Genomic DNA, 15011 nt, shown 5'->3' on the forward strand with positions numbered 1-15011 from the left:
AAACTTCCTCGTAGAGATTTCACGAACGGCAGGAAATGTCAAAGCAATGGTTTGGTAACTCTGTGTGTTAAAGCTTCAGAACATCATTGTAAACCCTAATGTCATCATTACTGGAAAAAAGAAGTAGTCTGAATTAAAAGAGACTTGAAATGTGAAGTTTTGGGCTCATAACTCAAATATCTAAGTTCCTTGAACTTATTTTTCTTACAAATCTATAGACTTGTTATTATAGGTGTTATTGACTCAAAATTAAGGCTAGGGGGAATACCAACAATGCCTTGCGCTTGAACGATTTAGCTGTGTGTCCTTGGTCAAAGGGAACTTATAGGGGCATTTAAATAGTTATTATTAAGCATTCATGAAAGTTTTAGCTCTTTTGTCATGTTATTAATGTTGTTTTGTTGCAAATAGTTGTTTCGTGTGTCCCCTTTGGTCAAGTTGTTCACACTATCTCAGTTCTGTGGAGAAAATAGTTCAATAACTGACCTAGAATCAGTAATAATCTTCATTCTTAAAGCTGTGTTATTGTGTATGTATTCAATATGTGTCCATTCAATTTAAATTATTAAGCTGAAACAACATTTAAATAGCAAATATGAGTTAAGTCTACTTGCATCTAGTTACCTTAACTTAAATAGTTCATTCTATATGAACAGCAAGTTAAGTGAACTTAATGACATTACTCAATGCAATTGTGGGAACAAGTTTACTCAATCAATTGAGTAGGGTCAACTTAATAGGGTTTTCAGTGTCCCAAAAGTCTAAAATACAAAATGAAATTCGTAAAATAATATTACTAACTATACTAGTATATTTATCATTATGATAACAAAATAAGTCCGTTCACACTGAAGGCTGAATACACTACGCGATTAGTAAATTAGAATTCATTCAGAGTCTCAAAACTCAAAACTGCCTATTTAGACAGCATCACAGGCGCATTTTTGACGCTACATTGCAAACGGTCAGAACACGCTTACAAGTGCTGTCTAGGTAGGTAGCTCACTTGATTTTGAGACGCAGCCACAGTCATTCACGTCTGAACACGCTTCACTTGTGGAGCGGAGATGCATGATGTCTCCTCAACCTCTCAAATCAAACAAACAGAATACACACGAGATTTGTTCTGTACACATATATCAGCACAAGCGCTGCATATTGAACGCTGTATATTAAGTACACTCACCTATTCTCTACTGACATACAGCTGTAATACTATTTACTTGGAGCTAAAGTGACGAAAAACGACAGCAGTTTTCTTACCATTTAATCTTGTCGCATTAGACATTTCCCTGAATTTGCATTCTGACTGTAGACACACGCGGATCCACTCGAGTTTATTCGACTCCAGGGCCAAGTCCTACTACGGTGAAGCCTTGGCTCATAAATATTAATATGGATATGGTGACGTCGCCTCGTGACCTTCCTGAAGCGTCCAGTCACGTACGCTTGTTAATACTCATGAGCCATGACTTCTGTAGCGTTCATTGACTTCTTTAGCCAATCAGTTAGGCGTACTGGTGAGCGTCACGTTTAACAATTAATATTCATATGCTAAGCCTTCGCCATAGTAGGATTCGAGACTTTGGTTTCTTTTGAAAGTACGTTTACAGATCTGAAGTGCCAAAAAGGAGCAATCGATTCAGAATAAACATCTGCAGTGTTTTCAGTGTGTTTGAACTCTCCACACACCTGTTGACTTATATATGCATTGCTATAGTCTTAACTATTTGATTTTCTAGTCCAGACTACACTTATTAAAAACACACATCATAAATTATAATGAGAGAAAAAAGCAAAACAAAACAGTCAATACATTAGACTTATTTAAGTCTTATATTAAGCCTTACATTATAATTACTCTTATTAATACCATTTCAATTTTAACTAGAAAAGTAAAGTTTGTAAACAAACTTTTTGAGTTTGGCTTGAAAAGGCCTGTTCAAAGTTTTAAAAAGTTTAAAGTTTGGAAATAGTAGGAAAGGAGGTCAAAGGAAAGAAACACGCTACCAAGTGCCTCCTGGCCCAAGTCAAAAGAACCCACTTTTACCATCTACAATGTTCTGCTGCTAAACTGTGAGTGTAACTACATTGTTGCTAGGGTGTTATATCTGGTTGCTAGGGTGTGGCTAGGTAGGGTGTAATGGAAGGGCTTCCAGCCTGAGACAAAATAACCTACTTTCATGCCTCTATGACATTCTACTGCTGAGATATGAGTGTTACTATACGGTTACTAGGATGTTCCATCTGGTTGCTAGGGCGTGGCTAGGCAGTTGGTAGGGTATTATGAAAAGGTTGCCAGCCCGAGTCAAACTTATGGATGATTCACGATTCGATTTTTTTTTGTACTCCAACATGATTCAAATTGTATGTTCTTTATTAGAATGCAAAGCAAACTGGTTAGAGAAATCCAAGTTCTTTTCATTATAGGAAACAATCGTGTGCAAGAAAAATGAACAAGTGCACATCAGTGGAAAGTTGTCAACAGAGTGTAAATGTAAAATAAATTAAAATCTAATAAACCCAGATGTTCAGAAATAATAGAATAAGAAACTGCAAAATAATTCTTAGCCAGTGTAGGTATTCATTTTATTTAAAACAAATCTATCTAGAAAGTTATCTAGAAATCAATACCTATAAATTATCAAGTTTATCTAGAAAGTACTCCTTGTACATCAAACAATTTGTGTGTATATTCATAAACCCCTGCAGATAAAGACGTGTCCTCTAGCGGTTCACGCTGGGCAGCGCAACAATATGAAATAATTTATCATTACAATTCAACTAGGAAAGTTTGTCAAAATGACCGCTTGCCAAATGTTGGCTATAGATGCTGTACACTTGAAACACGTCACAGAACAACGCAATAATTAGCGACCAATCTGAATCATCATGACAAAAGGAGTGGTGGATGTTTGATTCAACTATATATAGCCTATCCAAATTATTTGATAGTTTTTGATACTTTTTATGGGTAAAAAGAAAAGAAAGGAACATGTGCATCAACCTGCGCACGCCGAGGCCAGTTATGGTCTTAAAGGAATAGTTCACCCAAAAATGAAAATTTGCTGAGAATTTACTCACTTTGCTGAGAGTTTCTTTCTCCTTTAAACAATGCAAGTGAATGTCCTCCATTTTTTGATGGTCCAAAATGCATATTTAGGGTGCATCAAAATAATCCTCACGACTCCAGTCGACAAATAAAGTTCTTCTGAATGCAAACGACTGATTATTTTGAGAAACAAAACAATACTTCTATACTTTTTAACTACAAATGTTCACTTCCGTACATCTCTGTGATGTGCGCTCATGAGAGGGATGACGTGAGCTCGTTGGTAAGGTCACACGTCAAGTGGAGGAGGCAGGAAGCGCGTCATTGTTTACAAGAGAAACTTGCACAGAGCACAGACCAAGCACCGTTCACAAACCAAAACAGTCCAAAACAATTTCAAAACAATATAAAATAAAATACAAAATCATTTCCAAATAATAATAAATAAAAACACAATGTAAACAATGACGCGCTTCCTGCCTCCTCCTCTACGTGACGCGAGTAGTTATAACCTATACTATGTGTCAAAATGTCAAATTGATTGATTTATGACATGTGATTTATGACCCCCCCCGATTGACAGGTATGTGTAATGTAATTTATGACCCCCCTGTCACCCCTGATTGTCAGGTAGAAGATAGTTTGGACATGATCTTCCAGGGATGTGTTGACCAGTCGTCGGATGTCAAAGATTGTTTATGGTGTGTTTATGTAAATGATTTTAAGCGTGAGCCCCCCAATGCGTACATGTGGTGTTTAAAAACGGAGTCAGACACACCAGTCAGTATCAAACCATACAGTTGTGTTAGCGTCTGTGAGGTATAAGTGAATCTTCGTTCTCAAATTAATTTTTTCCGGCAAGTTTTGTTATTTTGAAACGTAATCGTACTTCAAGAGAAGATGGCTGTCTATCTTAACAGTAAGTGTGTTTTATTATCTCGTATTATTATTATTAAGAACATTTATTTATAAGTGAGTCACGGCTCTGATGCAATGCTTAAACAGGATCTCTAATGCTCCAGGTGCTGTGGATGATGTAGACTTTTCCGACATTGTTGAGGAAATTCAATTCCTGAACCATGCGAGTGGTACGTATACCTAATTATATACGTTACATATCTACGTACAATGATCATATTTTTAATATTCCAAATGCCGAATCCGGAGCATAGTTCAACATCAGAGCGTGCGTCTCCGCAAGACAGTACAAACATCCCGCCACTCAGTAAGTGTTTGTAATGCAGCATTATTTACATGATTTGTTGGATTTGTTTAAAACGTTCTTATGTGGTGTTCTTTTTTTTCCCAGAAGATTTATCAAACCTTGTAAACAAGATCAGTGTGTCTGGAAGCGAAAATCACATGGTGAGGGCTAGCGGCCGTGACGTTGCAACAAAGCCGAAAAGACTCAAACGTGAAGCGTTTACGGTTGCCCAGGTGCACGCTCCGGTTGATGGAGGTGTGAGAGATATTGATTTCATACCACAGACACCAGAACGGAAACAGTCAAGACGTTCGCTCAGAGCATCAGCTGGTGTGTGTGTGTGTAACTAGATGCTAAAGTTTGTGAACAAACATTGATGTTGGCTTGAAGTCTTAAATAGTATAACAATATGTACGACTTCTCAAAGACTACATAAATAAATATGTTAAAAACATGATTTTATATTTTTCCTAATTCATATATCCTCCCTAACTCTTTTTTTCTTCTTCACAGAGCTGGTTGTGGATGACCATGCGGTACCCGATGTAAATTATGTTTGGGGCTGCGGTGATGAACTGATAGAATCGTGGGACGCCTGTGCATTTTCCCAGGTACCTAAAGAAACACAACGGGATGATCAATCCAAGGAACGCATGGTGTCTGCGGCAGATTCCGACCCTGAGGCTCTGCCTTCAAATCAGGAGGTTTACAGACGGGGAACACATTCCGTTACAGACAGTCAACACATAATCGGACTGATACAGGACGGTTTCAAGACCATTGAGGGACGTTTTAACGCCACTGAGGAGCGCTTGGATACCTTTGAGAAGAAGCAGGATTACTATAAACAGTCTGTGACGGCCACACTACAACAACAAGGTATCTGGATTAAACAAGTGATAGCGACACATTATTAAACATTGTGAGATCAATGTCAGACGATCAACCAGATCCAAATTCAGCATTAGACAGTGTTTTCAATTCTCAGCAGGTGGACGAGGGTACAGATAACCATCCGTATCATTTATTTGATCCTACAGCACCAAATATGGGATTAACACCCACTGATATTGACATACTTGTAAGAGAAGGTGGTGACATTGGTGGTTATACTGTGGTCCCGAGACTCAGATTCAATAGTTTGGAGATACATCGGTGTATAAATCTGAGTATGATATCTGCCACAGACTTAGCAGCCTACGCTATATTTTTGCATGATATTTTGTCCGAAATAGTGTCATTTTCCAGACTGTTGGCTGGGGATAATGGATTAATTAACATAAAACTGTCTTGTCACCTAGCAACGATTACAGTGTGGATGTCTTCACAAATCAGATTGAAAAGATAATGTAAAGTAACTCTGAAGTGCGGGTTGATGATAGTTTGGATCTAAATGTGACTACAGCAAGGAGTAAACAAGGGGGTGTGTTTGTACCCCTTTTGCCAGGCCAAGAAATGCTACCCCATAGGACACCCCCAAATAATTTAAGGATTTTGAACCTCTTGAAAATTATTATGGATTTGTCAAAGCCACAGTATTGCCCCCGCGAAAACTGCTTCACCCCGTCCTTCCCTATAGGATTGGTGGCAAGCTTATGTTTCCGCTCTGCCGTACATGTGCGGATCAGCCGAATCAGACCACCCCATGTAGACACAATGATGAGGAAAGGGCTATTTCAGGCTGCTGAGTCAGTATCAAACTGTTAAAGGCTGTGGAGAAGGGTTATGATGTAACCATCACACCATCCTCACCATCCTCATTTATGTAGATGGCTAACCAGTGTTCACCTGGGAGTCCTGAAGGATGTGTGTTGATTATAACCATTGATGGTAATTTTCTGAAAGGGTCTTTTGGTAGATAGTCACACGGGAGTACACCGAGAAAATGGATGTTGCATGAGATCTTATCCATGATAGTCATAAGCTGGACAGCGTCCATTTTTACATATTAGTAATCAACCAGGATCTGTCGGCGATTTGACACCTCGATGATGCTGTCGAATATGGCATAAACAATTAAGTTGATCGCTTGGTGTAGCGGTTGTCTAAATCGAGCTTCCAGTCTAATATTTCCAGACTTGATAAGCGATATGTGCTGACTGCACTCCTCATCTGATGTGGAGGTTTTACGACTTTTAGGCCTGCCTTTGTCTTCTATCTGAATACGTGAGGCCCAACACTGGTTGTATAACTAGATATGCGGTTTTCAGGATGAACAGATAACGAGGCGTTGCAGGGCAGCGTGACATAAAATCCACCCTCAGTCATGGTTGGTTTTTTACATGAATGTGTGCTACCTATGTAGGTCTTTTGTTTTTATGGCTTCTGTACATCAACCAATTCTTTCTGGTCGATCCATGATGCAAATTTTGCAGGCCATCCGAGCCAGCGAACCAACACTAACGTTTTCCGGCCTTGTTTCTTCTTATCTAAAATGTTTTCCACTTTAAATGTCTTGTTTTTGTTCACAAATATTTTTTGTAATTCCTCCTCATAAAAAACGCCGTTGATGACATTGCCGTCATAATCACACAATCTGTAGACAGGTGGTTCGTGTGGGATGCACACTGTTATAGTGAAAAACTCCTGCGTATAGTTTTCCTCATACCCTTTTGTGAATGGGCCTCTTACTTTAGAAATTCTAACAATGTCACCAACTTTATATTTAAATTTTGGGGTGACACTGCAACCCCCACTAGACCCATATAGGTTATGAAACACCACAGATTCATTTTCTTTGTTCACATCAACCGGTCTCATCTTGATGCTTCTGTGATAGCTGACGTTGTATCCATCCATGATGTCTTGAAGTATATCGATGTAGCGTTTGGAGTTTGTAGCTGTTAAATACCTCCACATCCTAACTTTTAAGGTTCTATTAAACCGCCCAACGACACAGGCTTTTAATTCTGTGGCGGGTGCAAAATGTGTGATGTTGTACTTTTTTGTCATGCTTTGAAAATGCTTGTTAAAAAACTCCTTTCCTTTGTCTGTCTGTAATTTGTGTGGCACACGTCCCTCTTTCAGTATATATTCAAAAGCTTTAGTCACCTCGGCGCCACTCTTGTTTTTTAACACACGCGTCCATGCATATTTACTAAACAGATCTATGCACGTCAACAGAAAATGATTGTTGTCGTTTTCCTTGGCGTATTCAGACATATCAACTAGATCGGCCTGGAACTGCATATCAATACCATAGACAAAAACCCGATTCCTTTTGTATTTTACAGGGGCAGTTCTGTGTAGTGTGTAAGCATCCTCACCGGCGAGCCAGGCCGAAACTTGTTTATCGGTTAAACGAACACCCGTTTCTTTTAAAACACCATCTTTTAAACGTTTTTTTACCTCCTAAAGAACCCGGGTTAGAAGGTGTGTAATAAATATTTTTCATTTCTTTGGACATATTGTCACTACAGTATCCACAAAAGAATAACTCAGATGGTTCAAGTGTTTTGTGTTTTTATTTCAGTAAAAGAGAACATTGGCATCATAAAGCATCGAGGTACTGTAGAACTTTAATACACATCACAATGTTTTTCTCAAGAATGTAATCAACTAGTGTTTCAGTAATTTCACAAACATCAGTCTGGTCATTTCTTGACACTGTGATTACACATAAATCAGTCACATACGTACACATACAGATTATGTCAGCAATTGTAATACAACTGCCACATTCAGTCACCAGGTCTAGTATTTTTCTGATAGTTGCACAAATTGGATCACCGGCATGAATACACATACGCACCATATCTGTCCACTCATTTGACATGCATCTTACAACATACATTTGCTTCTTGAGGTTTGTTAAACATTTGGGATCAACACCGCATTCGTTTACAGCAACAGGTACATCAACACAGTCATTAATGATTTTGTACATTAAGTCGGTCATCTCACATCTAATACGACATTTAAGTAGACACTTTGCCAGTCCTGTTGGACAGCATGTGTTCCCCATTTCAGTATCACACACAGGCAACTTGTGCGAAGCCTTTCCAGTTGTCCACGGCATCATAGACAATCTGTTTGCTGCTGACATCCACAACTTTCTCTCTGACTTCACGAAGCTTTTCCACAATGTAAACTTCGTCACGCAGTTCATGCATAATGGTGTCCACTGTCCCCTGAATCCTCTGGGGGTGAATCCTCAAACCACACCGGCTCAATGCTTGAGCTATGATGTGTTTAAGTCCTGGTTTAACCAGATTACGTGACAGTTCCTCAAGGTACATGTCAAAGAAACAGGCGTCAGGTTCAAACAAGCAGGAATGTCTAATCTGATTCGGATGGTCCACCTCGCAGTCCAAACAGAGTTCTTTCAGCTTTTTATTGATGAGATGTTCCAGAAGGACCACGACAATCGCTTTTATGATTTTGAAGCCGTCAGAGAGGCTTCAAATGTCTGTGTCATCAATCCCAGCATAGGCCGCAGGTCCAGCTATTGCTCCAGCATTGCCTTACGGCGTTGTAAGGAAGGTCAGGTTGTGATACCCCAGATCTTTGCAAAATGTATCCAACCAGTTGTTGTCACAATTTGTGGGTGGGGCTCCAACGGTGTTGCATTGTCACCAGGCATCGCCGGTGTAGTCTCAGGAGTGTTGGTGTAGCAGTAGACAGTCATAGATTCTTGAGACATGGTGAACATATGTAGCGAATGTACCGAACTGCTGGCGTTTTTAATGGCTGTAATATGGGGGCGGACTTAAGAGGCGGTCTTTGGGGTTGTTGACGCCCTGCTCCGGGTGAAACAATATTGTCTTTACAGAACTGTAGCGATCATACATGTCACACCATCTAAACATCTTGTCAATGCAGGTGAAAATGTCATCAAGCATATGAACATCTTTTCGCTGAAACAAAAATTTAATGTCATAGTACATGTGATGCTCAGATTCAGGAATAGGCCATACACTTTCGTGGAGCTTTGTCTTGTCATTGCAGCAAAAAATATAAGGAGTCATGGCATCCCACTCACCGATGTTCAGTGGCTCATTGCCAAATTCATTAAAATCTCTCCAAACGTAATTGTAAAACATAAACCAGTCTTTGGCAGGGAAAATCAGGCAGGGTTCCTGTGATGTAAAATCATCTCCAATATCCACAGCATAGAGTTTCACAGTCCGCATCACCTTGTCAAACACATATCTTCCTACATGATTACCAGACAATGAGAAATCACGTTTCGCAAAATCCACATTTTCATGAAGAAACTTTGTCAAACTAACATTTTGTTTTTTCCTTGGTGCAAAAGTCAGTTCCTCTCTCATTTCAACAGGTCCTCTTGTTGGTGAAATACACATCACTCTTCTAGGGGTTTTAGGAGTTCTCGGAGCAGCCATTGTAGCATACAGTTGCAGAGTGTCTTCTGTGTTTTAACTACGGCATCTTAAACCATTATTTAAACAACAAGTTCAGGATGTAGGTAGTGATGTAGGTGTGAAAAGCATACCAGGAAGGAACAATGGTGAGAGGTAAGACATCATTAACATTAACACACCATAAACAATCATTGACATCCGACGACTGGCCAACACATCCCTGGAAGATCATGTCCAAACATGTTCTTTAACGTCCGGACTATCTTCTACCTGACAATCAGGGGTGACAGGGGGGTCAAAAATTACGTTACACATACCTGTCAATCAAGGGTGACGGGGGGGTCATAAATCAATTTGACATTTTGACACATAGTATAGGTTATAACTACTGATGCGTGACATTACCAACGAGCTTACGTCATCCCTCTCATGAGCGCACGTCACAGAGATGTACGGAAGCGAACATTTGTAGTTAAAATTATATAAGTATTGATTTGTTTCTCAAAATAATCAATCGTTTGGGTTCAGAAGAACTTTATTTGTCGACTGGAGTTGTGTGGATTATTTTAATGCACCCTAAATATGCATTTTGGACCGTCAAAAAATGGAGGATATTCACTTGCATTGTTTAAAGGAGAAAGAAACTCTGAGGGTGAGTAAATTCTCAGCAAATTTTCATTTTTGGGTGAACTATTCCTTTAAGCTGGTGTATACCTGCATGACAGATGAAGGTGAGCTACAATCACACTGCGTACAATCGTACTGGGAACATTACCGCTGTCTTTAATATCAGTCTCCGTGTTGTTCAACTGTCAGGTTCATTTGGAGCACGCCACACACGTGCAGCTGATCAGATCGGGAGCGCATTAAAACAAGTGCTGTGTATTCTTTTTCTCTTCCTTATTCAGCCTTTGGTGGATTTACAACATATCTAACTATAGTGTTTGCAATATTTTTTGCAACATCTCGATTTCTCAATAAAAAAATTGTGTCAAAATGCAAATTCGAATCAATCAGAACAATCGGAGAAAATGCCCAGCCCTACTTCCACATCTCTACAACATTCTGCTGCTGAGATATAAGTGTTGCTATACAGTTGCTAGAGTGTTCCATATGGGTGCTAGGGAGTGGCAAGGCAGTTGTTACAGTGTTACAGAAAGGTTGCCTGCTGGCCTCTTAAGCTATATCCCAAATTTAGTGGATATAGCTTGAAAGCTTTAGGAGTTATTACAGTCAGAAATTTTGAATGGGAGTCAATGGGAAATTCCGGCCTTTTGGAAGTCTGCTACGGGAATTCCAATCAGTTCGAAAAGATTTAGGAACTTAAGAACAGCCTGAAGGTATGTCCCGAGTCTGGAGTCTGTAGCTTGAAAGCTGTAGGAGTAGCGTTGAGAAATTTGGTCTCAGAAGAATAATAATAATAAATTCAAATAGTAGAAGAGTAGTTTGGCTTTTTCAAGCCAAACTAATTATCTAACGAGCTCCGGGTTACACTAAGTTTAGAAAAAAAAAACGCACTATAATAGACACAGTGCTGGCATGTGGCTATACTGGTTTGTTTACTAAAAGAAGCTTATGCAAATTGAAAGAGCAAATGGCCAGTTTCTTTTGTAAGGCTGTCAGTGTTTGGATTATGAGCAAAACTGATCACTTCACTGAGGGAGCACATTAAAACCAACTCTCTCTTGGTTTTATGTCACCAATTTAAATACAGCAGAGACATGTCACAGGAACACGAAGAGGGGATGGGGTGTGTGATCTGACACACTGATGTGAATTTGGAAAGGATCCTTGAAGCCTTGTTTGTATATGGGACGCAGGAAAAAACCAAAGCTTACCTGATCTCTTAATCTGACTCATCCTGGAAGAAACAATTGATGGTAAAGACTTCCTTAGTGATCGAGCCCCTTTAGACACCTTACGGTATTTGGTGAGCCAGTCAAATTTTGGTTCTTCCTTTGGATGTTGCTCACAGACATCTGAAAGTTCAAAAGACAAGTGAATACATACTGTAAGGTCATAATAAAGCAAAAACCAATCCATTTAAATAGCACTCCACCGTATAAGGTACCATTATATACTGTTAATACATGGGTCTCTGGAATACTCGATTCTGATTGGTCAATGGCGCCATCTAACTGTCTGATATTTCTCAGTAACATCCACATTTCAGACCGCTCATCCGGGTATTGCGAGTCATCTTTGCTAATTCTTGGATCGCTGTTTCATGTGCATTTCTTTCTTTATTTGGCAAGTAGTCTTGTCATAGGCTGGATAATGAGTCAGATGATTAAATATATATATATATATATATATATATATATATATATATATATTTTTTTTTTTTACAAAAGAGCACCAACACAACTCTGATGCAAAATGAAGGTGGATTTCAGCCATTCAGCGATTTATTTCTTCTCACATAATTACATAATTTCAACAAATCAATATTTAATGTCCTTTTAATGATTTATTTGGTTAGTAGTCATGTAATAACAGGAAAATGTACAGTCAGCCGGGTGTAAGCAAGTGTAAGTGTTACCATCCAATTTCCCTAATCCAGCTAGTTGTAAAAATTGTCAAAAATTTTGGCTAACCGATTAAGTAAAGTTATGACTTCTCTTATACATCAGGTGGGGTTTATTCGGGGCCGTAGCTCTTCTGATAACATCAGGTGTTTCATCAATATCATGTGGTCAGTGGCGAATGATCAGACAGTGGTCGCTGCTGAAAAGGCGTTTGATATGGTAGAATGGGATTATCTTTTTAAGAAATTGTATGGGTTCGGGAATATTTTTATTGGATGGATTAAGTTACTTTATAGACACCCGGTAGTGGCGGTACAAACAAATGGATTAATTTCAATTTTTTTTACTCTGGATAGGGACACCCGACAGGGTTTCCCTCTTTCCCCATTATTGATCTGTCTTGCCCTGGAACCATTAGCAGCTGCGACAAGAAAGGAAGATAATTTTCCAGGGGTGATGGTGGGAGGTGTGGTGCATAAGCTTTTGCTTTACGCAGATGATATTTTATTATTCGTCTCCGACCCCACTAGATCTATGCCTTGCCTCCACAGAATTATTCATTCCTTTTCTAAGTTCTCAGGATACAGAGTCAATTGGCCTAAATCATTTATCTATGATTGGGAAGGTTGATGATATTAAAATGAATTGTATTCCAAAATGTAACTACCTGCTACAATCTCTCCCTGTAAATGTCCCCCTCTTACTTCAAGTAATTTAATAGCATAGTGAAGTCCTTCATTTGGAATGGTAAACATCCCAGATTACATTTCAGTAAGTTACATAGGCCGACTGACAAAGGTGGGCTTGGCCTATCCAAGATTTTGTTTTATTATTATGCATTCGATCTCAGATTTTGGGGGGTAATAGTAGGGGTTAATTATTGATTCTGTTTATGTATGTTTTGCTTTTCTTTGTTTAATATATGAATCAATAAAAAAAAAAATGTTAATCACACACACAAAAAAAATGAAATAAACAAACTCATAATATAAACTCAGTTATTTATTGAGTGAAAATTATTTCTATCAATATTTCAAAAAGTACGACTGTCCCACAGTTGTGCCGTCATTTCCACCACGGCAATCAATTTTGCCCCTAATAAAGTTTTTCCAAAAGTTAATGTAAGTGTCAGTGAAGAGCATGCTTGATATGAAATATTTAAATATTAAAGTGATGTTTGAGAAAAAAAAAAAAAAAAAAAAAATCAAGGTAACTATCACTTGTGAACAGAATAATTTGATTAAGCATCATTTCCGAATTCCGATCAATCTGCAATTTTGCCAAATTAGGCAAGTTATTTAATTGTGTGTATTTAGGATGCATAAAATGTTAGCTATGAAATAAGCCTTAGTGAAGCAGAGGAGCGAGTCATTTTATATCAAAAATGTTAAAAATATCCAACAGCATCATTTCCACACAGAATTCTATTAAACACAATACAGAATTTGAGATGTGCTGGAAATGACACTGTGGTGGGAATTTTCATGACTTTTTTCATTAGGAAAAAAAAAAAAAAGACAAAAATGACAAGACTTTAAAAGTCCACAGTGCTAAAAGTGCCCAAAGTTGAAGAAACACTCAACATTACTTTTTTTACTGCTTAGCATATCATCAGGGTTGGGAGGGTTACTTTTGAAATGTATTCCACTACAGATTACAGAATACATGCTGTAAAATGTAATTTGTAATGCATTCTGTTAGATTACTCAAAGTCAGTAACGTATTCTAAATACTTTGGATTACTTCTTCAGCACTGGTAGATTTTTCACTTGTTCTGACTATAAGACAAAATACACATGTTAAAAATATGTTCTCTTAAAAACCTAAATATCTTATGCAGTGTTGTTTCTAAAACAAGATAAATCTAATTGATCTTGTTTTAAGGATTTTTAGATATTTTTACAGGAAAACAATACAAAAATTATTATCAAGAATACGATTTTTGCCCTAATATCAAAGGTCTTACTAGAAAAAAGAAATTATGATCCAGCATGAATTTTCTTGATAAAAAAATATGATCATGCCTGGTAATATGTGCATGTAAAATGGCTAGAAATAGCATTTTAGCTTAGCGTAAAGATGACAATTTACACAAGGTTTATTTCTATTTCTTCTGCTCCAAACTTACTTCAAACTTACTTCTCTGTCTGCTCGTATGAATGTAACACATCATAAGAAAGTGTTTCACCACTGTTCAAATGCACTTTGGATCGCATCATTTATATGTATAAATGTTTTCCATCTGAAAGGACTAAATATTAAATGAAACAAATGACAATAAAATGCAAAGTAATCTCTTCAGTAATCAAAATACTTTTTGAATGTAACTGTAATCTAATTACCAATGATTTAAATTGTAACTGTAGTGGAATACAGTTACTTATATTTTGTATTTTAAATACGTAATCCCGTTACATGTATTCCGTTACTCCTCAAACCTGCATCTCAATAATGAACCATTAATAAATAAATAAATAAATAAATATATTTTACATTTAGAAATATATAATTTTTAAATAAAACCTTATATGTTTTATTTTTCTGTCCACAGACCAACTGCAAAATTCATATCAGGGGTCCTTGGTTAAAAAAAACCCTGGGCATAAACTATTATTCAATTAAAATAATTTGAGTATTTATTTAAGTGTATACTGTACCTTTCGTCTCCAGCAGGCATGTAAATGACTCGATTTAAATCACTTGTGCAGACAGATAGTTCCAGTTTCAGAATAAAACACATTCCTATGAACATCTAGAAAAGCTTAGTGCTGTCTCTAAGAACATCAATGATATTCTGTATGTTCTGAGAAGAGTAAAGGGGAAGTGTATCGGTTCTTCTTTTCTTTACTGGTTATCTCTCTCACACCAACCACATGAACACCCACCGCTGAATACACTCATCA

The 15011-nt window shown here is 37.8% G+C and overlaps 1 protein-coding gene across 6 annotated transcripts in view; it reads right to left on the minus strand.

The window, feature by feature from the left end:
• Window positions 1-15011, minus strand: part of inpp5b (inositol polyphosphate-5-phosphatase B) — a 65310-nt gene that overhangs the window by 39254 nt on the left and 11045 nt on the right. For 4 of the 6 annotated variants that reach the window (XM_051718023.1, XM_051718021.1, XM_051718024.1 and 1 more), the window contains one exon: window positions 11419-11559. In XM_051718023.1, the coding sequence (XP_051573983.1) occupies window positions 11419-11559 (141 nt within the window). Of the gene's footprint in view, window positions 1-1263; window positions 1388-11418; window positions 11560-14765; window positions 14955-15011 lie in introns of those variants that run through there. The other 2 variants (XM_051718027.1, XM_051718026.1) reach the window with 2 other exon arrangements.

Source organism: Myxocyprinus asiaticus, chromosome 15 (assembly GCF_019703515.2).
Source record: "Myxocyprinus asiaticus isolate MX2 ecotype Aquarium Trade chromosome 15, UBuf_Myxa_2, whole genome shotgun sequence".
In the NCBI taxonomy this organism is placed as follows: domain Eukaryota; kingdom Metazoa; phylum Chordata; class Actinopteri; order Cypriniformes; family Catostomidae; genus Myxocyprinus; species Myxocyprinus asiaticus.